We start from the raw sequence: 24003 nt of genomic DNA on the forward strand, positions 1-24003 counted from the left end.
TGGCCCTCCAAGTGATATGTAAGAAATGTATTTGTGATATGAAATATAATTGCATTTATTCCTGTTATCAATCAAGGTGAGACTGAACATCGACAAGGTACAGGAGAGCTACCGGAGCAGAATCAAGAAGAGGGACCAAGTGCTACTACATCCGGGTGAGTTACTTGGTTTGGAAGAAGGACAAAAGGAAGGCGAGACCTGAGAAACCTTGCTGCTCTTTCGCTCTTAGCTGGGGTCACCATCTGTTAAGGTGAATATTTAAAAAAAAAAATCTACCTCTCCAAATGACTTTAGGACCACTGGCTGTCCAAGCCCCCCAGGAGGTATCCCATCCACCCAAACCAGTGAGTTCGGATCAGTCTGATTCTCTGTGCCCTGAATCGGAGGGGGACAAGCTTGAGGTAGGCTATAGCTTCCAAAAGTGTTGAAGTCTCCCATTTATAACACTGCACTAATCTATCACATTGTCTCACAGTAAAGTGTAACCTGTTTGCTTGTTTATGTCTGTCTCCTACCCTGTTCCCATTAACTCTGCTCCTGTTCTCCACGCCCTAGGGGTTCTGCCCAACACCCAGACGTGGATCCACCTGATGTCCTCCATTACCAACCACCTTCCAACTTTTCATTACATCATCTACTGTTATTGTCATGTTGTCATTATCTGCTAAGAGTTTTATTGCTCTATCATACTGGGCACATAATGTGAGATACACAAATTAACTAAAAACACTAGCACTGCAAACACTCAGAACAAAGAGAGCAGCAGTGTCTGGACTGCAGTCTCCCTCGTCAAGTCCCCCTTCTGAGACTGGCTGCCTGTTGAGAACAGGCAGAATCTCCCACCCACACAGCAACCCCCTCCTCAATATTCCACACACCAAAATTCTGTATCCTAGGACCTACAATAGATACATATATTCAACCACAAGGGTGTACCAATGAGCTATGCGAGATTAAAAAAAAAAAGATGTATTTCTTTATTTTCCTTCTCTCTACATTGTTGGGAAGGATGTGAAAGTAAGCATTGCACTGTTAGTCCACACCTGTTTACAAACTGTGACAAGGAAAATTTGATTTATAGTGGTGTGCTAACTGTTAGTCATCAGTGGTCCAATAAGTGACACAGTGAATGTCAATTACGGCTGGAGGGCAAGTGGTTGTCACTAGTTACCACAGCCACCAAGTCATAATTATGGCTAAACCCCACCTATTTCTACAATTTATCTTCTTAAAATATGATGTTAAACCTAACCGTAACACTGCTAACCTCATGCCTAACCCTTACCTGGCTGTGGTAACTACTGACAACCAGGGCAAACCCTGGCAACAATTGTGTTAAACAACTTCCTTGTCTCAACGACAACAAGATCTTCACTATGGAAACTGAGTTGCTAAAAACACCTCACCATGACACCGGGAAGTGCTTCAAAGTACTTGTCACTGCAATAGAGGTGTAACAAACACCCCTCCAAAGCAACAACTATCTGTATAAAACTCTCCGCTAATGGCCAAGAGAGTGAGAAATTAGATTTTATACTTGTGTGTGTTATAATTGAGAGAGATTCTTTATCTTTAGAACTTTAAACTTTGATTCCAACTTGTGTTTAGTGAGTTGGACTACTACATGAGACTTAAAGCTACTAAGAATAGACAAACTTGTCTATTGGTTTTATTTATTGAACCTTTATTTAACTAGGCAAGTCAGTTAAGAACAAATTCTTATTTACAATGAAGGCCTACCTCGGCCAAACCCTAAACCGGACGACGCTGGGCCAATTGCGCGCCGCTCTATGGGACTCCCAATCACAGCCAGTTGTGATACAGTCTGGAATCAAACCAGTGTCTGTAGTGACACCTCTAGCACTAAGATGCAGTGCCTTAGACTGCTGCGCCACTTGGGAGCCAAATGGTTGATCAGATGGGAAAACTGAGGCTTGGTGGGACCCTAGATCAGTGATGTAAACTCAGCAAAAAAAGAAACGTCCTCTCACTGTCAACTGCGTTAATGTTCAGCAACCTTAACTTGTGTAAATATTTGTTGAACATAACAAGACTCAACAACTGAGACATAAACTGAACAAGTTCCACAGACGTGACTAACAGAAATTGAATGTGTCCCTGAACAAAAGGGGGGTCAAAATCAAAAGTAACAGTCAGTATCTGGTGTGGCCACCAGCTGCATTAAGTACTGCAGTGCATCTCCTCCTCATGGACTGCACCAGATTTGACAGTTCTTGCTGTGAGATGTTACCCCACTCTTTCACCAAGGCACCTGCAAGTTCCCGGACATTTCTGGGGAGAATGGCCTGAGCCCTCACCCTCCAATCCAACAGGTCCCAGATGTGCTCAATGGGATTGAGATCCGGGCTCTTCGCTGGCCATGGCAGAACACTGACATTCCTGTCTTGCAGGAAATCACGCACATAACGAGCAGTATGGCTGGTGGCATTGTCAAGCATGAGGGTCATGTCAGGATGAGCCTGCAGGAAGGGTACCACATGAGGGAGGATGATGTCCTCCCTGTACCGCACAGCGTTGAGATTGCCTGCAATGACAACAAGCTCAGTCCGATGATGCTGTGACACCATGATGGACCCTCCACCTCCATATTGATCCTGCTCCAGAGTATAGGTCTCTGTGTAACGCTCATTCCTTCCACGATAAACGCAAATCTGACCATGACCCCTGGTGAGACAAAACCGCGACTCGTCAGTGAAGAGCACTTTTTGCCAGTCCTGTCTGGTCCAGCGACTGTGGGTTTGTGCCCATAGGCGACGTTGTTGCCGGTGATGTCTGGTGAGGACCTGCCTTACAACAGGCCTACAAGCCCTCAGTCCAGCCTCTCTCAGCCTATTGCGGACAGTCTGAGCACTGATGGAGGGATTGTGCGTTCCTGGTGTAACTCGGGCAGTTGTTGTTGCCATCCTGTACCTGTCCCACAGGTGTGATGTTCGGATGTACCGATCCTGTGCAGGTGTTGTTACACGTGGTCTGCCACTGCGAGGACGATCAGCTGTCAATCCTGTCTCCTTGTAGCGCTGTCTTAGGCATCTCACAGTACGGACATTGCAATTTATTGCCCTGGCCACATCTGCAGTCCTCATGCCTCCTTGCAGCATGCCTAAGGCACGTTCACGCAGATGAGCAGGGACCCTGGGCATCTTTCTTTTGGTGTTTTTCAGAGTCAGTAGAAAGGCCTCTTTAGTGTCCTAAGTTTTCATAATGGTGACCTTAATTGCCTACCGTCTGTAAGCTGTTAGTGTCTTAATGACCGTTCCACAGGTGCATGTTCAGTAATTGTTTATGGTTCATTGAACAAGCATGGGAAACAGTGTTTAAACCCTTTACAATGAAGATCTGTGAAGTTATTTGGATTTTTACAAATTATCTTTGAAAGACAGGTCCTGAAAAAGGGACGTTTCTTTCTTTGCTGAGTTTAGTTGACAAGCCACTGACAGAGTTGACAACAGATTCTGAAAACAGACATATTTTTGCCTCTAAAAATTAAAGTTCAATACAAACATTTGTAAAATATGGAAAACTATACATTTGTAAATCCTTAATAAAAACATAACCATTCTATCAGATCTTTCAGCACTCTGACGGAGTGGACGTTAGACAAAAATCTGAGTTGATGTTTTATGTAGATTTATCTTATCTTTGGCAGTAGCAATTTACTTTTCTTCAGTTGCTTTATGACTCTTAAACCTAATTAAATGTAACATATTTTAACCAAAATTCATATTCTATTAGTGATTCTAATATTGTTTGTTTACACCTATCAAAAGTGGAGAACTTTCCAGACCATGAGTGGTCTTGTTGTGCTACATGTAATGAGGACATGAATAAGGGGTCCTTATGGTATAGATGACCCTGCTCAGTCCTGATTCATTTAGGATTTTACACTAATCTGACAGAGTTCACCAAATCTCCAGAGTCATGGAGCATAAAGGCATAAAGCCAACATGGAAATTAATAATATTGAAAGTATTTTGAAAATTTCAAAACCAAATATTTTCTATATATTTAATTCCCCTAAATGTACATTTTAAACTCAAATAATGCAATGTAAACCATATGCCATGGCCGTCTCAATCACCAGATCTCAACCCAATTGAACACTTATGGGAGATTCTGGAGCGGCACCTGAGACAGCGTTTTCCCCCATCATCAACACCATGGGGGTGCTGAACAGTTGAGGGGAGGTGTGTTTGTGTGTGTGTGTGTGTGAGAGAGAGAGAGAGATTGTCTGGAAGAGAGAGACAAGATCATGAGAAATGAGAGCTGTGTCTGGTCTCTGCTCCACTCCACTCCAGACAGGATGAGAGAGAGAGAAATAGACAGAAAGAGGGCAAAAGAAAAGCGAGAGGGAGAGATAGAGAGAAAGGGAGAACGATAGAGAGACAGATAAGTTAGACAGCGCTGACACCACCCTACTGTGTCACTGAGCAAACCAAACACAACCTTGCTGTTGGATACAATTACTTTTTTAAATGAAGTAATTAAACACACATCGATTGAATGGAGCGCAAAGTAACCACCAAGGACAGTCAGTCACACACACTGAGCTTCTGTTGGACCACAGCAATGTGTGTCTTGAGCAGTGTAAGTGTGTGTGTCTTTCTGCTTCAACTTGGCGTGTGTATGTGTGTGTGTATGTGTATGTGTGCCCCCCCCTGGCTCATCTTATCCAAAGTTCATGTGTGTTCAGCTGTGTGTTTGTGTCTCTGTGTGTCTGTGTGTCTGTGTGTGTGTATGTGTGTCTGTCTGTGTGTTTGTGTTCTCTGAGCTCACCTTGGCAGGCGGTCTTGAAGCTAAAGGACTGAAAGCCCCCAGTGAGGGCGGAGGAGTCAATGACGTCCACACCGTACTCGCTCTGGTTCCTCCGGTAGAGGGTCACTGCCACAATCAACACCACCACAGTCACCACCCCTGCCGCCAGGCCCGAATACAGCGCTATGTCACTGCTAACCTCCAGACCTGGGGGGGTGAGAGAGCGAGAGATACTTTAATCAAAGTATAAACATCAGAGAAAAAGACAAGGTATCAACTCAGAGCTATATTCAGAGTAGAATTCAGAAGGTCATATTATAATAGTGTTATATGGGCCTAATGATGGTAGGGTCAAGTCAAGTGGCATATATATCTCTTGCTATACTGGCCAGACCAACACAACTTTCCCTGCTGCACAACGTTTGCACCTCATTTTAAAATATGTTGAATTAAAACGCTTTGGGAGAGGCACAGTAAAGTCATGTTTACCCCAAACTTTCACAGTAACCTCTCTAAATGCGCTTCTCCAGAAAACTTCTAAGGTACTACTGAAAAGTTTCTAGCAGGAGTTATTTTTGGGCAGAAAGATTCCAGGTTTCAACCTGCTTCCTTCTGTGGCTTATTGTTCTCCATTTCCTGTCTCCTCACTCCGCTGTGGTGCGGTATTTTCCCCCACTGCATCCTGTTAACGCACTAATGAGGAAGCTTGCTAGGAAAGTCGTCCTAATCACCCCAGCACCTGACTGGTGTGTCAGACACACACATATGCACACACACATATGCACACGCACACAACTAGGATTCTAATCAAGCCCGGCACCTGACTGTCATCTCAAAGGGCTGTTTCGCTCTGGCATCACTCGGAAGCCCCTTAGCGTTCTACTGGGATATTGTGTAGGGCTCACTGCTCTAGAATATAGAGAAAGACTGGGCAATTCAAGAGGCATCTATGACATTTATGTCAAAACATTTTCTTTGCCCTATGTCATTATAAATAACATAGCATTAATCTTTCTATTGTTCTCTACAATATTACCTTAATATACTTGTACTTGACAGTGTTGATGAAATAAGAACGTTCATTTGCTGTTTAGAAATTTTTAAAGTTCTTGAAATTTTCCGCATTGACTGACCTTCATGTCTTAAAGTAATGATGGACTGTCGTTTCTCTTTGCTTATCTGAGCTGTTCTTGCCATAATATTGACTTGGTCTTTTACCAAATAGGGCTATGCTGTATACCACCCCTACCTTGTCACAACACAACTGATTGGCTCATATGCATTCCAGGTGACTACTTCATGAAGCTGGTTGAGAGAATGCCAGGAGTGTGCAAAGCTGTCATCAAGGCAAAGGGTGGCTACTTTGAAGAATCTCAACACTGTTTAACAGTTTTTGGGTTACTACATGATTCCATATGTGTTATTTCATAGTTTTGCTGTCTTCACTATTATTCTACAATGTAGAAAATAGTAAAAATAAAGAAAAACCCTTGAATGAGTAGGTGTGTCCAAACTTTTGACAGGTGCTGTATATGGTAGAGACATAGGGTTTGGACAATTTTTCTGACACAATACTCTATTGATTTGTATAAACCTTGAATGAATTAATACTTTTATGGGTGAACACCCTATATTGTGACAAGACCAGTTCATTAAATTAGCTCATCTGCAATGATTATGCTGTATCCGGTCTCACCAGTACACCACAACAGATTTAAAAAAAAGTTTGTTTGTGTGTAAAGAGAAGCACTGCTGGCTTAGCTTGTTCTCCAAAGATAATGAGATCTGCACAGGAACAGGACTGAGAGAATCGCTAAGTAGACTGAAGCTCCAAGAAAAGGAGCATTTGCCAAAATATGCAAAAGAGGCATTAGCAGCTAAAAGTGGCAGGTTAATTGGGGGCTCGCTAAGTTTTGGCAGACTGGCTGACTGGCTGCGTCTTTTTCCCTCACTCCCACGAAGAAGAAAACAAAACTAAAACTGTGACAGTTGTGGTGTCACAAGTAAAAATGTGACAGTTGTGGTGTCACAAGTAATTGGCATTAAAATAGCATTTTATGATTAAGATCATTATTTTGATGGTGTTCATCGTGATAATAAGGTTTCATGTATAGGTTGTTATGAATAAAAAGACACATTAAGGTGCAGAGCGTTCGATTTGCCTGCTGGGGGACAAGAAGATCCCAGCTCTGCTAATTGACAACTGCATGCCATTTTCAAAGGATTGTTTAATAAATGTTAACTATTTGGTTGTAGACCTCCCAAAGGCCCTGCATCGCAGTGCTAGCTGTGCCACTAGAGATTCTGGGTCTAGGCTCTGCCGCAGCCGTCCGTGACCGGGAGACCCAAGGGACGGCGCACAATTGGTCCCAGCGTCGTCCGTGTTAGGGGAAGGTTTGGCCGGCAGGGATGTCCTTGTCCCATCGCGCACTAGCGACTCGTGTGGCGGGCCGGGCGCAGTGGACGCTGACACGGTCGCCAGGTGTACGGTGTTTCCTCCGACAGATTGGTGCGGCTAGCTTCCGGGTTAGGTGGGCATTGTGTCAAGAAGCAGTGTGCCTTGGCTGGGTTGTGTTTCGGAGGAAGCACAGGTCTCTCGACCTTCGCCTCTCCCGAGTCCGTACTTGGTACGTCCAATGTAATTGGATACCACCATATTGGTGGAGAAAACGGGGTCCATTTTTAAAATAAAATTAATAATTAAAAAGAATAATCATCTTTGGTTGTAATATCATCACCTCTCGAAAAGCATAAATCAGAAATACACATTTCCGATTATTCCATTCAAAACAATTGCGCACATTTACAGTCGCTCTATCATCAGAGTCATACAGCAGTCACTGCATGCTGTTCATGATCAATAAACATCAATTGATCATGTCATTTCAGATACGTGAGGGTAGCCTGACAATATCTCTCAATATTGGCCACCATTAACTGGATATTTGAGTGATATAAAATCAAATGAACTATACCTGAGTGGTTTAGGTTATTTCCCATCCTTTGTGGGCTCTGCCTGTCAAGCAGCAGAAGGGCGCGTTTGCCAACGTACTATTAGCTGATAATGTTTACAAGCTACCGGTAGAAACTTTGTTCAATTGGCTAAACATAGTGGTAAGTAGACCCATTTTAACTGAGGAAACTACCTTAACGGTATAGTTAATAACGATAGGATAATGATGCTGGTGGAAAGATAATGTTCAATATTGGTGATATGATCATGTTTGTGGGAATAATGGATCTGGATCATGATGTTGGAGTTCTGGGTTGGAGAGTTGTATCTGTGAGAGGTGGCATGACAACATATAAATGGCTGTTATAGCAGAGTAGCCATAGTGGTTTTTGTGTGCTACATTGTGTTCTAAAGTAGGATGGTGGTTGGGGAGAACTCACCCTGTGGCTTGGCGTCGTGTAGCAGCTTTCGATCTGCAAAGACACAGAGACACCATGTCATTTCACTTCTACTTGAATGGAATAATACAGGATGTAACCTGCAGTTGTTTTACAACGAGCACCCTTAAGTGTGTGTGTGTGTGTGTCTGTCGTGGTAGTGAGATTGGCCCAGTGATAATACTCTTTATGACACGGGGAGTGTATGTGTGTGCGCGCACGTGTGTACATGCCCAAATGTGATCATGATCTCAATGTGTGTGTCTTACAGTTGGTAGTGAGATTGGCTCGGTGATAGGATTTTCTATCACCCAGGGATTTTATCGAGCGCGTGTGTCTGTGCGTGTGTGAGTGTGTGTGGATATTGACGTGAAGAACATAAGGCTGATTGTCTTCCCGCATCTCCCTCAGGGAGGATGAGAACGGATGGATGATTAAAAAATGACTTGAGAAAATATGGGCATCAGAAGAATTAAGAAATAAGTATGGACTTTCATCCAGTGTGTGGATTACAGGGGGGCCATGAACTCATGAGACATGAGCTCCTCTATATGTAACAAAAGGCATTAAGTTAATAAGTTAATCATTCTCCTGTTCTCTCATTTGTATTTGCGTCCAATATTTCAGCCCGTTTTCAGGTGTCCTGACTTTTCTTTTGACAAAAAAGGTCAATTTGTCAGCAAAACCCATACATTAATTCAGGCTAATGGAGTGTAGGTCTAATGAACATCCCTCAATGTCATTACACTGTTTGGTGTTTTATAACTAATGTGCACTGTTTGGATGCTGGAATTATTTGGGAGTGGATTGTATTATGAACGTGCGCAGGTAGCCTACTTTTTGAAGTGACAATTGTTGTGTTCATGCCACAATAAAAGGTAAGACATTTTTACTGTTAAAATACACGTCTTAACTTAGGCCCATAAAACGTTTCTATACAAAATAAAAATAAAAATACTAAGTCCCCTGAAAAAAGGCCCTTGAATGTCACGATATAATTGAAACTCTGCTTCCATACCATGCTGTCAAACCACTGTATGTGGGTCACTGCTTATGGCAGCACTAAGGAACTAAGGATGGATTTGTCCACAGCACTGCTGGTGTTGCAACTGGAAACGAGCCAGCCAATAGAAGACTACTCTGTCTTTGGCAATGTTTTAATTCTCAACAAAATAAGTGTGGTATTGACGATGATGATGACGATAATGATGATGATCCCTATGATGAACATTCTGCCGATCACAAAGACGATGATGGTGAAGATTATAATGAAGATTTGAATGATGACAATATCTACCAGATGAAGCTGCATGTGACATTACTCACTCTGAGTGCAGAGGCCCCCGGTGCAGTTATCTGTTCCCAGGGCGGCCCCGTCACACAGCCTGCCTCCATGTTTAGGCTCCGGGGCTGTACATTCTCTGCTGCGCTGCCTCGCACACTCCGCACTGCACACCGTCCATTCTGTCCACTCTCCCCAGCCACCATCCACTGAGAGGGAAGGTAGGGTTAAAAAAACATACACGCTTAATACAGGCATGTACACACATGCACGCACAAATTCGCACATACACGCGCACACACGCGCACACACACGCGCACACACACGCGCACACACACAGAGAGAGAGAGAGAGACACACACAGAACCTTAGACCCAACACATATCATAAATTCCTAGCGTTAGCAAACAGCTGAGCAGAACATAACTGCACCCCCCATATGGACCTTACCGATAGAGCACATACAATGGACCAGCCCTATAGCCCACCACACAAAACCCCCTCTTCTTTCTCTCCAGGGCCGACATTAGAAAAGTACCATGTTATGTTCTATCCTGTTGCTGACTCAAGCCAGAAAAGACAGTTTTATTTTTGTCTTGTTCCATCAAGTCTCCTTTACCACCTTACCAATTCCATAGGTTTTCAAGGTTTCCCTTTGCCTTGCTAATCTAAATGCAAATGCTGTGTTTGCACACTGGCTGACACTCACAGAGAGAGAAAGTCTTGTGGAGGAGAGAGAGTTGAGAGAGAGGGGAAGAGAGAGGACGAGAGAGAGAGAGAGAGAGAGAGAGGAAGAGAGAGGACGAGAGAGAGAGAGAGAGAGAGAGAGAGAGAGAGAGAGAACGAGAGAGAGAGAGAGAGAGAGAGAGAGAGAGAGAGGACGAGAGAGAGAGAGAGAGAGAGAGAGAGAGGGGGGGGGGGCTTATGGACAAGAAAGAGAGGAAAGGGACAGAAAGAGAGAGAGAGAGAATAAGAGGGAGAGAATGAGAGAGAGAAGAGTGGTTGAGATGAATGGAGATTGTGTTGGCGGGAGAGTGCTGCCCTCGCCAGATAACTTTTTCCCTTTTCTCCAACACGTTTCCCTGGTGATTGGTACAGTGGTCTGAAACCATACATTTCACCGCATGTAGAGGAACACTTGGACAGCGCTGATTAGACAGATGCTCTGATAACGGGCACCACTCCTTCTCTCTTGCTCTGTCTTTCTTTCTTTCACTTTCTCTGTAAGGGCTATTCTACATCCTTCTGTTGTTAACTATGCTGCACTCAAGTTCCTTTTCTCTTTCTCCCTTTTTCTCTCTGCTTCACTTTTTCTTAACCTTTTTCTTTTCAAGTTTCAAGTTCTATTGTCACATGCACAAGTACAGGGAAATGCCTTTCTTGCAAGCTCTTTCCCAACAATGCAGTAATCAATCTCAGTAGTACAATAAATTAAAGTAGAACAAAAACACACGAGAAATAGAAATAAGAAGAACACGAGGAAGTAAGTAAGCTGTATACAGGGTCAGTTCCAGGGTCAGAGCCAATACCATATTTACAATGTACAGGGATACTGGAAGGGTAGGGGTAAATATGTCTAGGGGTATGGTGATTAGGCATCAACATATACAGTTGAAGTCGGAAGTTTACATACACTTAGGTTGGAGTCATTAAAACTCGTTTTTCAACCACTCCACAAATTTCTTGTTAACAAACTATAGTTTTTGTAACGCTCGTCGTTGGAAGGAGGTGAGGACCAAAGTGCAGCGTGGTAAGTGTTCATCATTATATTTATTAAACATAGAACACTAAACAAAATAACAAAGGAGAACGAAACGCAACAGTTCTGTAAGGTGACATCCACTACACAGAAAATAATCACCCACAAAACACAATGAAAAACAGGCTACCTAAATATGGCTCCCAATCAGAGACAACGACTGACACCTGCCTCTGATTGAGAACCATACTAGGCCAAACAAATAGAAAAGGACAATAGAACAAAACATAGAAAAAACAACATAGAATGCCCACCCCAACTCACGCCCTGACCAAACTAAAATAAAGACATAACAAAGGAACTAAGGTCAGAACGTGACAGTTTTGGCAAGTCGGTTAGGACATCTACTTTGTGCATGACACAAGTAATTTTTCCAACAATTGTTTACAGAGAGATTATTTCACTTATAATTTACTGTATCACAATTCCAGTGGGTCAGAAGTTTACATACACTAAATTGACTGTGTCTTTAAACAGCTTGGAAAATGTGCATGGAATAGGCTTAATTTCTCAGAACAAGAATAGACTGACGAGGTTCAGAAGAAAGTTCTTTGTTTCTGGCCATTTTGAGCCTGTAATCGAACCCACAAATGATGATGCTCCAGATACTCAACTAGTCTAAAGGCCAGTTTTATTGCTTCTTTAATCAGAACAAGTTTTCAGTTGTGCTAACATAATTGCAAAAGGGTTTTCTAATGATCAATTAGCCTTTTAAAATTATAATCTTGGATTAGCTAGCACAACGTGTCATTGGAACACAGGAGTGATGGTTGCTGATAATGGGCCTCTGTACGCCTATGTAGATATTCCATTAAAATTCAGCCATCTCCAGCTACAATAGTCATTTACAAAATGTCTACACTGTATTTCTGATCAATTTGATGTTATTTTAATGGACAAAAAATTGGCTTTTCTTTCAAAAACAAGGACATTTCTAAGTGACTTTTGAACGGTGGTGTATATATTAGGGTCAATGCAGATAGTCCATTTAGACATTTTGTTAGCAATTTGCAGTCTTATGTCTTGGGGATTGAAGCTGTTCAGAAGCCTGTTGCTGTCAGACTTGTTGCTCCGGTACCGTTGGCCGTGCGGAAGCAGAGAGAACAGTCTATGGCTGGAGTCTTTTTCTGGTACTTTCCTTTCATACCGCATGATATTCTTTATCCATGTTCACACTCTTCTAATCTTCTCCCTCTCTCGCCCTCTCTCTCTAGCCCTGTCTCTCTCTCTCTCTCTCTCTCTCTTCTCTATATCCTTTTCTCTCTCTCTCGGAGGGGAGAAATGGGGTCAGACGATGAAAGCGGTTTATGAAAGCGGTTTGGAGGGAAATTATCCTAACAGCAGCAGGGGAGATCACCTCCTCCTTGGAGAGGAATGCTGTCATAATACAGATTGCTTTGGCAAATAATGCAACCTTACAACAAACATATCCCCCCTCCCAGACAGTTGGATAGAATGAGAACAGATAGCCAGCCAGATAGCCAGATAGACAAACAGACCTGGGCAGAGGGCATTACAGGTACTCTTCTGGACAGACATGCCCTCGCAGAAGGTGCCCCCGTTGAGAGGGGCGGGGTTGGTGCAGGTACGGGAGCGTTTCTGGACCCCCCGCCCACAGCGCACATTACAGGCGGACCAGTCTGTCCACAATGACCACCCTCCGTTCACTGGAGAGATAGACAAAGGGGGAGAAGGTGGAAGGAAGTAGAGGGAGAGATGGAAAATAGGCGAAGGAGATGGGAAGGAGGTTGAAGGAGAAGGATAGAAGGAGAGGGAGAAGAACATGGAGAGAAAAATAGAGGGGGGGAAAAGGAGAGAAGCATGCAAAATGTAACATGACAGCAGAGTATGTGGAGGGAAGAGTAAAAACCTCCACACACACAGGCTAACTGCCTAAAACACAGGAGTGTGAAAGGCCAAGAAACCAAAGGCATGTCAGAGTTCTCTCTCTCTCTCTCTCTTTCTCTCTCGCTCTCTCTCAGATGTGCTGGGCTCAAAAGCAGCTGAGTCATTGACTGATTATGAGTCCATTGATCATCATTCATCGCCAGACAGGAAACAAATGTCAGTGTGAGAACACATTACTCCACTACATCTGTCTGTAGGCTCTCTCTCCCAGCAGGGCCTCCAGGCACATTATTAACATGACAGGCAGTCAGGTACACTATATATACAAATGTATGTGGACACCAATTCAAATTAGTGGATTCGACAATTTCAGCCACACCCGTTGCTGACAGGTGTATAAAATTGAGCACACAGCCATACAATCTCCATAGACAAACATTGGCAGTAGAATGGCCTTACTGAAGAGCTCAGTGACTTTCAACGTGGCACCGTCATAGGAAGCCACCTTTCCAACAAGTCAGTTCATCAAAATTTTGCCCTGCTAGAGCTGCCCCGGTCAACTGTAAGTGCTGTTATTGTGAAGTGAAAATGTCTAGGAGCAACAACGGCTCAGCAGTGAGGTGGTAGGCCACACAAGCTCACAGAACGGGACCACCGAGTGCTGAAGCGTGTAAAAATCAACTGTCCTCGGTTGCAACACTCACTACCGAGTTCCTGGAAGCAACGTCAGCACAAGAACTGTTTGTCTGGTGCTTCATGAAATGGGTTTCCATGGCTGAGCAGCCGCACACAAGTCTAAGATCACCATGCACAATGCCAAGTGTCACTGGAGTGGTGTAAAGCTCGCCGCCATTGGACTCTGAAGCAGTGAAAACACATTCTCTGGAGTGATGAATCACGCTTCACCATCTGGCAGTCCGACGGAAGAATCTGGGTTCGTCGGATGCCAGGAGAACTCTACCTGCCCGAATGCATAGTGCCAACTGTATAGTTTGGTGGAGGAGAACCGTTTTTCATGGTTCCGGCCCCTTAGTTCCAGTGAAGGGAAATCTTAATGCTACAGCATACAATGACATTCTAGACATTTCTTGGCTTCCAACTTTGTGGCAACAGTTTGGGGAAGGCCCTTTCCTGTTTCAGCATGGTCCATGCAGAAATGGTTTGTCGAGATCGGTGTGGTAGCACTTGACTGGCCTACACAGAGCCCTGACCTCAACCCCATCAAACATATTTGGGATGAATTGGAACACAGACTGCGAGCCAGGCGTAATCGTCCAACATCAGTACTCTTGTGGCTGAATGGAAGCAAGTCCCCGCAGCAATGTTCCAACATCTAGTGGAAAGTCTTCCAAGAAGAGTGGAGGCTGTTCTAGCAGCAAAGGGCAGATCAACTCCATATTAATTCCCATGATTTTGGAATGAGATGTTTGACGGCCAGGTGTCCACATACTTTTGGCCAAGTAGTTTAGCTACACAGATGACTGATAGGCCTCAACAGGTTCTGTGTATAGACAAAAACAGTAGCTGGATTTCCAGCAGTCTTAATGACTGTCGGTGTGGTGATTTGGTCTCATTGACACAGAGGAGGAGGTTTTGAACTAGCAACGTGGGTTTGAGAGAGGGAATGAATAAATTAGAGAAGAGGAAAACAATATAATATTCAGAGAGATGTTTCATGAGGTTTAATTAATGAGATTTTATCGTTGTCTTTCTGTTCACACAGTCCTGTGGAGTTATGATAGGCGCTATTCGGTTCCTATCACTCTTTCCTTCCTTCCTACAGTACGAGCCTGCGAAAGCACAAGCAACAGAGAATCCTAGCCTCCAGGTAGCTAGCAGGCACGCAGCTGAGGAGTTTTGACAGCTTATGTCAAAGCTTTCCCCATGTCTTTAAATGTCTCGTTGTGTTTAAACTCAACCAGGAAGTCACTCATCACATGCCCGTCACAAGATGGAACATAACACCAAGACATGTCAGCTTCTGACTGCTATTAACACCTACTGCTGTCTGCTGCCTACGAGAGACTGATTGGAGTAAATGAATTGACAGAAGGCAGAAAAGATCTTCTTCAGATACATGTCAAGAGAAAGGAGATGCTAACAATGTGAAAATGCATGTGGAACGTACCTATGCAGGTACATTAAAAGAAATAAAGAAATACGTGTGATGTGACAGGCTACGACGAATGACGGAAAAATACAAAGGCTGAGTGTAAATTAGTTAGAGAGAATACAAGGGATGTTGTTTGTAAGGAAAATTCTCACATAATATCCATGAATTGTGTGTCAAAACAGGACAACTCTGTATGGTTTATTTGTTGTACTTTGTGTCTGACTACACTGTGACTTAGTGAAATAATTGAACACCCCTCAAAATCAAGCTGCGCTTGATTGAGCTTGCCTTTGTGCAATGGACTTAATTAGAATAGTCCCAAAAGTGAAAATGCTGTCTGTCTCTCAAGACAGACTCAATCAAATGCTCAAAGTAATCGAAATAAATGGTTTGCTCTATAAGGTCTGCTGCATAGGGAAAGGTAGTATTCATTAGGTACGAAATAGAATAAAACAGACTGAAACAAGGACGGGCTACCCGTGTAGCCCGAAACAAGGACGGGCTACGGTGTGTCCTAATGAATTCAATCCAGTTGTCTTACCAAATACGACCACAGTGGCGGTGAGGCTGCGTCTCTTGGCCACGATGTTGCTGGCCAGACATGTGTAGTTTCCCGAGTCAGACAAACGCGCCTTCTGGATGATCAGGTTGTGGTCTGCTCGCGTGTCGATATTCCCATCCGAGCCCACCAGCTCCTCATTCTTCAACCACTCCACCTAGAACAACAGAGATTAATAAGGAGTGAGGCTGCCATTGGTCAAAATCAGAAATCCACCAATCAGAATTAAGAATGGGAGTGAGGCTGCTAAAAAAGTACATTTGAAATAATTCTTGCACACAACGTCATGTAGGTTTGGAGTAACATTGTAAACTAAATATTTCCTAATGACTCACCCTGAATTTAATGTCAATGCTCTATCGATCACCACATACATATAATTCACTGGCCCGAAGTAGGCGTTACAACCCTCACTATTAGAATCAGCCTATGAAAGCAACTCCCAGCCTCCCTTCAACCAATCAGAGAGATTCCCAGCCCCACCTCAACCAATCAAAGCAAAGCTCTCAGCAGGGTCACACACCCCAACCATTAGCAATTCAGCAGCCATGTTGCGAGCGAAAGTAATTAGGAATTACAAACTAAACTAACGCTCCACTGATGCGTCCCTATATCGCATGGCTGGCCCTGTAAATTGAAATGAATGTGCCTTTGGGTGGAGGTGCTCAATGAGAGCGACTGGCCAGGGCATTTGGGAGTAAAGCTTGATTTATGACTGTGTGTTTGACGACAAAAAATTCTCCCCAACCCACTGGGAGCCCTGTTGGTGTATGTGTCCATTTGCCAGTGGAATACCAGAACCACCAATAACAGACAATCTCAGAGATTGCTTTGCTCTTTGGTAATGCCCCCAATAGACAAATGCGAGCAGAGAAATCCATAAATCACCAGTCATGTCACAAGTGGCTTTTTTTCTCCCTTTTCTCCCTTTGAGAAGTCTTTCATCATGTGCTTTTAATTTCACTCTTTTCACAGTTCTGCTCCAGAGCGCCAAGAGAAACTAAGCTGGTGGCACTTCTCTACCTATCTTCCTTTCTCTCTACACAATTGTTCCTGGCCTTTAATGAATAATCAACCCCCACGTTGCCTTTCCAACTACTTTCTCCAGCACTGCTACCAACGACATGTACTCAACTCAACAGAGAGGGTCAGTACTAAGAACCTGCCAAACCAGAAAAGGAAGCCATATTGTTTATGATTCTTTTTCCAATTGTGGATGTATTTATTTATTCACACATAAAACAGGGTAATTAGACTTATTTTTACCATCACACCATTTGTCTTTATTTGTCATGTATTATTTCTCACTGTCTAATGATTACCTTTTTGTGTTGTTGCTCATCCAGTCTTTCTCTTCCTCCTCCCCACTATCTCTCCATCTCTCTCTGATGTGTCTGTCTGTCTGTCTGTCTGTCTGTCTGTCTGTCTGTCTGTCTGTCTGTCTGTCTGTCTGTCTGTCTGTCTGTCTGTCTGTCTGTCTGTCTGTCTGTCTGTCTGTCTGTCTGTCTGTCTGTCTGTCTGTCTGTCTGTCTGTCTGTCTGTCTGTCTGTCTGTCTGTCTGTCTGTCTGTCTGTCTGTCTGTCTGTCTGTCTGTCTGTCTGTCTGTCTGTCTGTCTGTCTGTCTGTCTGTCTGTCTGTCTGTCTGTCTGTCTGTCTGTCTGTCTGTCTGTCTGTCTGTCTGTCTGTCTGTCTGTCTGTCTGTCTGTGTGTGTGTGTGTGTGTGTGTGTGGGCAGTGATTTGCATTCTGTGGTGGAAGTCCCGGAGTCTGGCTGTTGGGGTTGGTTGGGAGTGGATAATACGTAGGCGGTGATAAGGACGTAGAGACAGAAAGCCCGGGGAGGGTGGGACATGGATTTGTTTACAGTCATTTGCCACATTTGTTCCAATTAGAAGGCATCAAGCAGCACTGGGTTGAGCCATGTCCACTCTGAGGTGTGTGTGTGTATGAAGTGTGTGATCGAGTGATTGCACATAATGACGGTTTGTGTGTGTGTGTGTTGATAAGTGTCTGATGCCGTCTCCCCAAGTTGATTTGCTCTTAAACCGTAACAAAACATTTTAATTGGTGAAGCACATGTCTTAAGGTGAAGGCGCCAACAAAATAGAACACACATATGAAATGGAAATGCTTTATACATTAATTAAAAGTTGCCTAATTAACTGATTCCATAAATGAGAAGCACAAGGCTTTTCATGGCCTCTGTCTCCCACAACCATCTGTTACTCCTGTGTCTGTTCCGTCTGGACTAACTGATACTGACAGTGTGGTAGTCTGTCTTGATAACCCATCTCGTTTGACTGGTTAGACTGTCCTCAAGTGTGTCACGGTACAGGGTTGTGCCATATCTACTGGTGTCATGACAGGAGCGAGCCAGCAGGGCGCGGGGTGACTGGCACTCCCATGGTGGGAGTGGTATGGAGGCTTTGATATTTATTGTGACGGTTTGAAGCTGCTTGAAATTGCAGATATGAAAAAGTTGACATCCGTGGCTAACCCCCTGGCAGTGCCCCGCATCCCTCATTTGCAGAGAATTAGCCAAAGGAGCCATAGCTACTACCTCATAACCTTGACTCAACAACAAAGCTAAGCGCCAATCAGGTCATTCCAATCAGCCCATACATAAAATCAGGTGTAATAACTAATCACTCTGAAACAAAAAAGCAACCGGCCGCCACATTTACATTCATTTACAGTGGAAGTGAAAGCGACAACAAGGCAATTACCAAACATTGCGGCATTTGCCCGTTTCCTTCCATCCAACTCAATTAACTATGAGTTTCATTAACAAGCCCCTTACTCCTCCTCCATCACTCCTTCCTCTCCATTTCTCCATCCCCTCCTCCCTCAATCATGTCCGGCCTTTTCCCCATCGACGCTCCGATGACTTTTGGAGAAATCACATTAAACAAATGAGCTTTCGGAATGTGACAGTGACATTACGCTGTGGCGGGGGCGGTGGCGGCAGTGCACTAAACCTTCGGTGTGTCCTTGTCTTATCTCGCCGTCGTTTGGAAATGTTATGTTTATCAGTGCATAATTACATTTTAAGCACTTTAAATTACTTTGGATCAGCCGACTTAATGATTAATTACAATTTGGTGGTGGAAGATTGGTTGCTTAATACGAAGCCTAATGATTGTGAAGTAAAACATTTTCCTCTCAAAGTTATTGAAAAGTATTTTTTTCTCTCCACATCTCCAAAGTTCTTAAAGTATTTTTTTCTCTCCACATCTCCAAAGTTATTGAAAAGTATTTTTTTCTCTCCACATCTCCAAAGTTTTTTCCTTTATTGCCTTGAGTAATCTGTGTGATCATCTTCTTGACAGTTAATATGGGCCTTTCATTGTGGCTGATACTGTAATTGTGTTTTCATTATGCTACTTTCATCATTTACCAGAGATGATCATTCACTTCCTATTGCGTTACATTTACATCACCTATAATGGGGTAGGGTAGCATTTGTTGGGGGTATTCATGACTCATTTATGATTATCCATAATCACGGTAGCATCCATATTCATCTAGAAGTGTTCACAGACATCTTATATTCTTACTTACTATAAAAGTAGTAAGACTCCAAAATAAAAAAAATAAAAAAAATCCTAATGGGCAAAACATAACCCAAAACAAGCTTTTAAATGCATCCAACAACTTGATGTAGTCATTGTGTGCACGGAATATGGGACCAAATACTAAACCTTTGATCACTTTAATACACTATAAGTGAATTTGTCTAAATACTATGACTTCTTCAAATGGGGGCACTAGGTAATAAAGTGCTTTCTAAAAGGTAAAACAGATACAGTGGGGCAAAAAAGTATTGACCTCAATGACCTCTGTCATTGCCAACAAAGGGTATATAACAAAGTATTGAGATAAACTTTTGTTATTGACCAAATACTTATTTTCCACCATAAATTGCAAATACATTTAAAAAAAATCCTACAGTGTGATTTTCTGGATTTCTTTTTCTCATTTTGTCTGTCATAGTTGAAGTGTACATATGATGAAAATTACAGGCCTCTCTCATCTTTTTAAGTGGGAGAACTTGCACAATTGGTGGCTGACTAAATACTTTTTTGCCCCACTGTATGTATGTAAATACCCACAAATAAAAGGTGACATTCTGTACTGTCACCTGGTATGAAACATTTTATCTCAAATCCAAAATGCTGGAGTATAGAGCCAAATTCAAAATGTTAGCTTTTCTGTCCAAATACATACAGAGGGGAGTGTAGATAGCGCCATCAAGCATCTAGTTCAGATGTGTCTGCTCCAGTCACAGTCCCCACCAGCTGTACTCTGGGACACAAGCAGCGACTGACTGTGCCATTTTGGCTCCATTACTACTGAGCCAGATGGAGTGACATTCAGGGGTGTAGTGCTGCCGGAGCGCACCAGAGCCTCGCTCCGCCACTTCTCACAGTGGTGCTTGTTTACTAAAGTTAGATCAAAGCTGAATCAATGTCTGCAAAGTCATATGCTATTTAATTAGTATTCCACACAACATAACCGAATAGAATAGCAAAGTATAACGATACTGTTAAACCAAAAACACCACTATTTCTTATGAGATTTTAGGATGATTAGCTGAGTGGTCGCATTGTTTTTCTCATGTGGCTAAAAGCCAACGGCATCACTAGGCAAAATAGGTGCTTTGATTGAAACAAAATAAAGGCAGGCCTAGCTATGCTATTTGTTACCACCAGGGATGGGCAAAAATGACAAAATACAGATACGAAATACCATAAAGGTCAAAGTATAAAATAATATATATTAATTGTAATTATTTAAATAAAATACATGTATTTTGTATTGTAAAATACAACAATAAATGTGCAAGTAGCTGGCCCGAACAGCATCAACATTCTCAGTAACGGTTACAAAAACGTGTTTCTTGCTATGACTGTGATATGTTGTTGTTTATCTACCTTAGTTGATCAAGTCACTCCGGATAAGAGTGTCTGCTAAATGTAAATGCAGAAATGAACATACCAAAATGAACTGCAAAGCACACTGGGTATTATTACTGGCTTTGTTTCAGGGCAAAGCTCATTAGAGTAATACTCAACATGATTTACAATTGTTAATTTTTACATTGCCATTTTAGCAGATGCTCTTATCCAGAGCGACTTACAATTAGTGCATTCATCATAAGATAGCTTCAGTTGGTGACACAACAACATATCACAGTCGTATCAAGTACATTATCCCTCAACAAAGTATTTAAGATTTTTACATATACATTTATATATAGTTCATTTAGAAGATGCTCTTATCACACCATAGTGCTATCAGACTTCTGATACCAATGCAGGGTGAAAGCTTGGCAACAAAATGTGAACCACAACGCTCGTCTGATGAAGAAGGAGTGGACCAAAGCGCAGCGTGGTACGTGTTAATGATATTTATTTAAAACTGAACACTAGAACAAAAATAACAAAGAGACAAACAAACAGTTCTGTAAGGTAACTAAACTAAACAGAAAACAACTACCCACAAACCCAGGTGGGAAAAAGGCTACCTAAGTATGATTCTCAATCAGAGACAACGATAGACAGCTGCCTCTGATTGAGAACCACACCCGGCCAAACAAAGAAATAGAAAACATAGAAATAAAGAAACTAGAATGCCCACCCTAGTCACACCCTGGCCTAACCAAAATAGAGAATAAAAGCCTCTCTATGGCCAGGGCGTGACAAAAATACATCGGAGAGTAGTTCAGACCAGTGTAATACAAGTGACAAAATACTCAGAAGTATTTCAAATATATATTTTAAATACATTTAACAATACTGTCCATCTCTGGTCACCACCATCTGCTCTAATTCGCTCACGAAACCGAGATAATTCAAGATCTAAATGCATATTCCCATGAAACTGATTGAGATCAAATGATCATCAGTAAAACAATACTTTTATTATTCACGATTGACAGATTAAGTATGCCTAATTTGGTGTTTGAGGGTATTAAAAATCAAAACATTTCTTGAGATAATATGTGTGGGCATAGGCAGATGTTGCATTTTGGATGCATTTAAAAAACATTTTTTTTTTTTTTAAATCTCCCCAAATGGTAGTTATAGTCTTGTCCAATCGCTGCATATCCCCTATGGACTTGGGAGAGGTGAAGGCCGAGAGCCATGCGTCCTCGAAAACACGAACCTGCCAAGCCGCTCTGCTACTTGACACACTGCTCCCTTAACCCAGAAGCCAGCCGCACCAATGTGTCAGAGGAAACACCGTCCAACTGGCAACCGAAGTCAGCTTGCAGGCGCCCGGCCCACCACAAGGAGTTGCTAGAGCAATGGGACAAGGAAATCCCAGCAGGCCAAACCCTTCCCTAACCCAGACGATAATGGGCCAATTGTGTGCTGCCTCATGGGTCTCCCGGTCACGGCCAGCTGTGACACAGCCTGGGATCGAACCCGGGGCTGTAATGACGCCTCAAGCTCTATGATGCAGTGCTTTAGACCGCTGCATCACACAGGAGAACTTAAGGATGCATTTTACGCATATTCTAAAATGCTAAACAATAATCTGTCGGTACAAACATTGATTGAGAAATTATAACACCATTTACATTTTTTGGGGCGTTCCAGTACCTAACAAAACAGCACTACACCATTGTTGACATTGTCTGAGTGAACAGAACAAAGAAACAGAGTAGTGATATGTGAGGATGCTCTGATGATATATGGTGCATTGCTTTCAAACAGTACGGACAATCACAACCATTACATATGCATAGATAAATCCAGTGAACTGTCGGCAAGTTAATTAATGTTGAGTCAAATGTTGATTCATATGTGCACTGCTTGTATTAGCTCAGCAATAATGTGTTTTCATGAACTCATAACACGATGCAAATTGCATCAAAATGTGAAACAGCATTCAAATAAACAGCATGACCAAAGTAAATTAAGTCGTGGCAGCCAAAAACACACAGTAGGTCAGCTGATCATCTCTAAACAGTTTCTGAACCTTTCTCTGATCCAAAATGTCTTCCGAGCTACATTCTCAACAGGGGTGGTAAAGTCCATTAAAGTGGAACTGACAGCGTTTTAGCAACATGAAATCGTATTATAATCTGTTCACATACTCCCCCAGGAAGAAGATTACACTTTTTTTTTTTTTTTTTACATTAACTGAGAAGCAAGCACTTAGATACGGATATTTTCACATTTTCATAGAATGCTTGGGAATGACGTAGAGTGAGGCATTTGTGAATATTCTATAGCAATATAGAGTGGGAAAGTAGCCGTGTGTTTGTACAATTGATAGACCCTGCAGTAAATAAAACCTAATGGGAGAAAACGTACCTCAAAGTCCGTTCAAGAACGTAAAATAATGATTTTGGAAAACGTGTCGTTCAGTACAAACTGTTCTGCAACGCAGCAAACATTCAAGCGAACTGAACGCACATCAGGACCGGACTCTACACAGAACGGTGCACCATAACCAATCAGAGCTACAGTAGGCCTATATGCAAATAAGCCATTTGCCAAATGGGCCTGCCATCATTAAATTTGAACTGGACTGTGTGTTTACAGGCAGTAACAACAGCACGACTTTAGATCATTAGAAAGCATTTACCAAAATTCACAAAATACACCTCTATGGATTTCTGTAAATACCATGGGAGTCCACTTACATTTGGGAACTTTATAGTCCTATTGGTCAAACAACCATGAACATGTAGGCTCTCTCTCCCTCAGTTGCCTATGCACATCAACAACAACAAAGAGATCAGCAACTAATCAATGTTAGCCAGAGCCAGATGAGCTAAAATCTAATGATGAAATAGTAGATAAACCCTCTCAAACTTTTTAAACTTGTAGTTGACCATCAAAATTGCACTGCTCACCCTTCTGTAACTTGCCTGCCAATACATGCTTGTCCCAAGCCATGTTTCGACAACTGAATGGGAACTTGCCTGCCTGCCCTCCCATTTGATTGATGCCAAATACATTTGATTGACACCTAAGAGATATGCTAACTGTGGATAACAGTCGTTCAAGTTCAGCATAGCTAGCTAGCAAGGTGATTCACAATTCTTGCTAGATAACCAAATGACACCTGCATCTCTAGCTGTAGCCACCGAAATACGATATGGCGGAAAAGTCGTCCACTCACCCACTCCTCCAATGACATGTCACCTTCCCAGCAGCTAGCTAGCTAATGTTAGGATCCGTATAATTAACCTTCTAAATAAATAGCTACATAAATAGACAAGCTAACCTATTAGCTAGGTTATGACTGACATGAAACAGTGCA

The 24003-nt window shown here is 42.6% G+C and overlaps 1 protein-coding gene across 6 annotated transcripts in view; it reads right to left on the reverse strand.

Annotated features, from left to right (window-relative positions):
* The window catches only part of LOC139552206 (netrin receptor UNC5D-like), a 324682-nt gene that overhangs the window by 49303 nt on the left and 251376 nt on the right, over positions 1 to 24003 (reverse strand). For 2 of the 6 annotated variants that reach the window (XM_071363699.1, XM_071363698.1), the window contains exons 5-9: positions 15707 to 15881; positions 12704 to 12871; positions 9490 to 9654; positions 8167 to 8199; positions 4795 to 4980 (exon numbers count right to left, since the gene is read on the reverse strand). In XM_071363699.1, coding sequence (XP_071219800.1) covers positions 4795 to 4980; positions 8167 to 8199; positions 9490 to 9654; positions 12704 to 12871; positions 15707 to 15881 — 727 coding nt within the window. The remainder of the gene's footprint in view (positions 1 to 4794; positions 4981 to 8166; positions 8200 to 9489; positions 9655 to 12703; positions 12872 to 15706; positions 15882 to 24003) is intronic. The other 4 variants (XM_071363702.1, XM_071363701.1, XM_071363700.1 and 1 more) reach the window with 3 other exon arrangements.

The sequence above is a fragment of the Salvelinus alpinus genome, chromosome 24 (genome assembly GCF_045679555.1).
Source record: "Salvelinus alpinus chromosome 24, SLU_Salpinus.1, whole genome shotgun sequence".
NCBI lineage: Eukaryota > Metazoa > Chordata > Actinopteri > Salmoniformes > Salmonidae > Salvelinus > Salvelinus alpinus.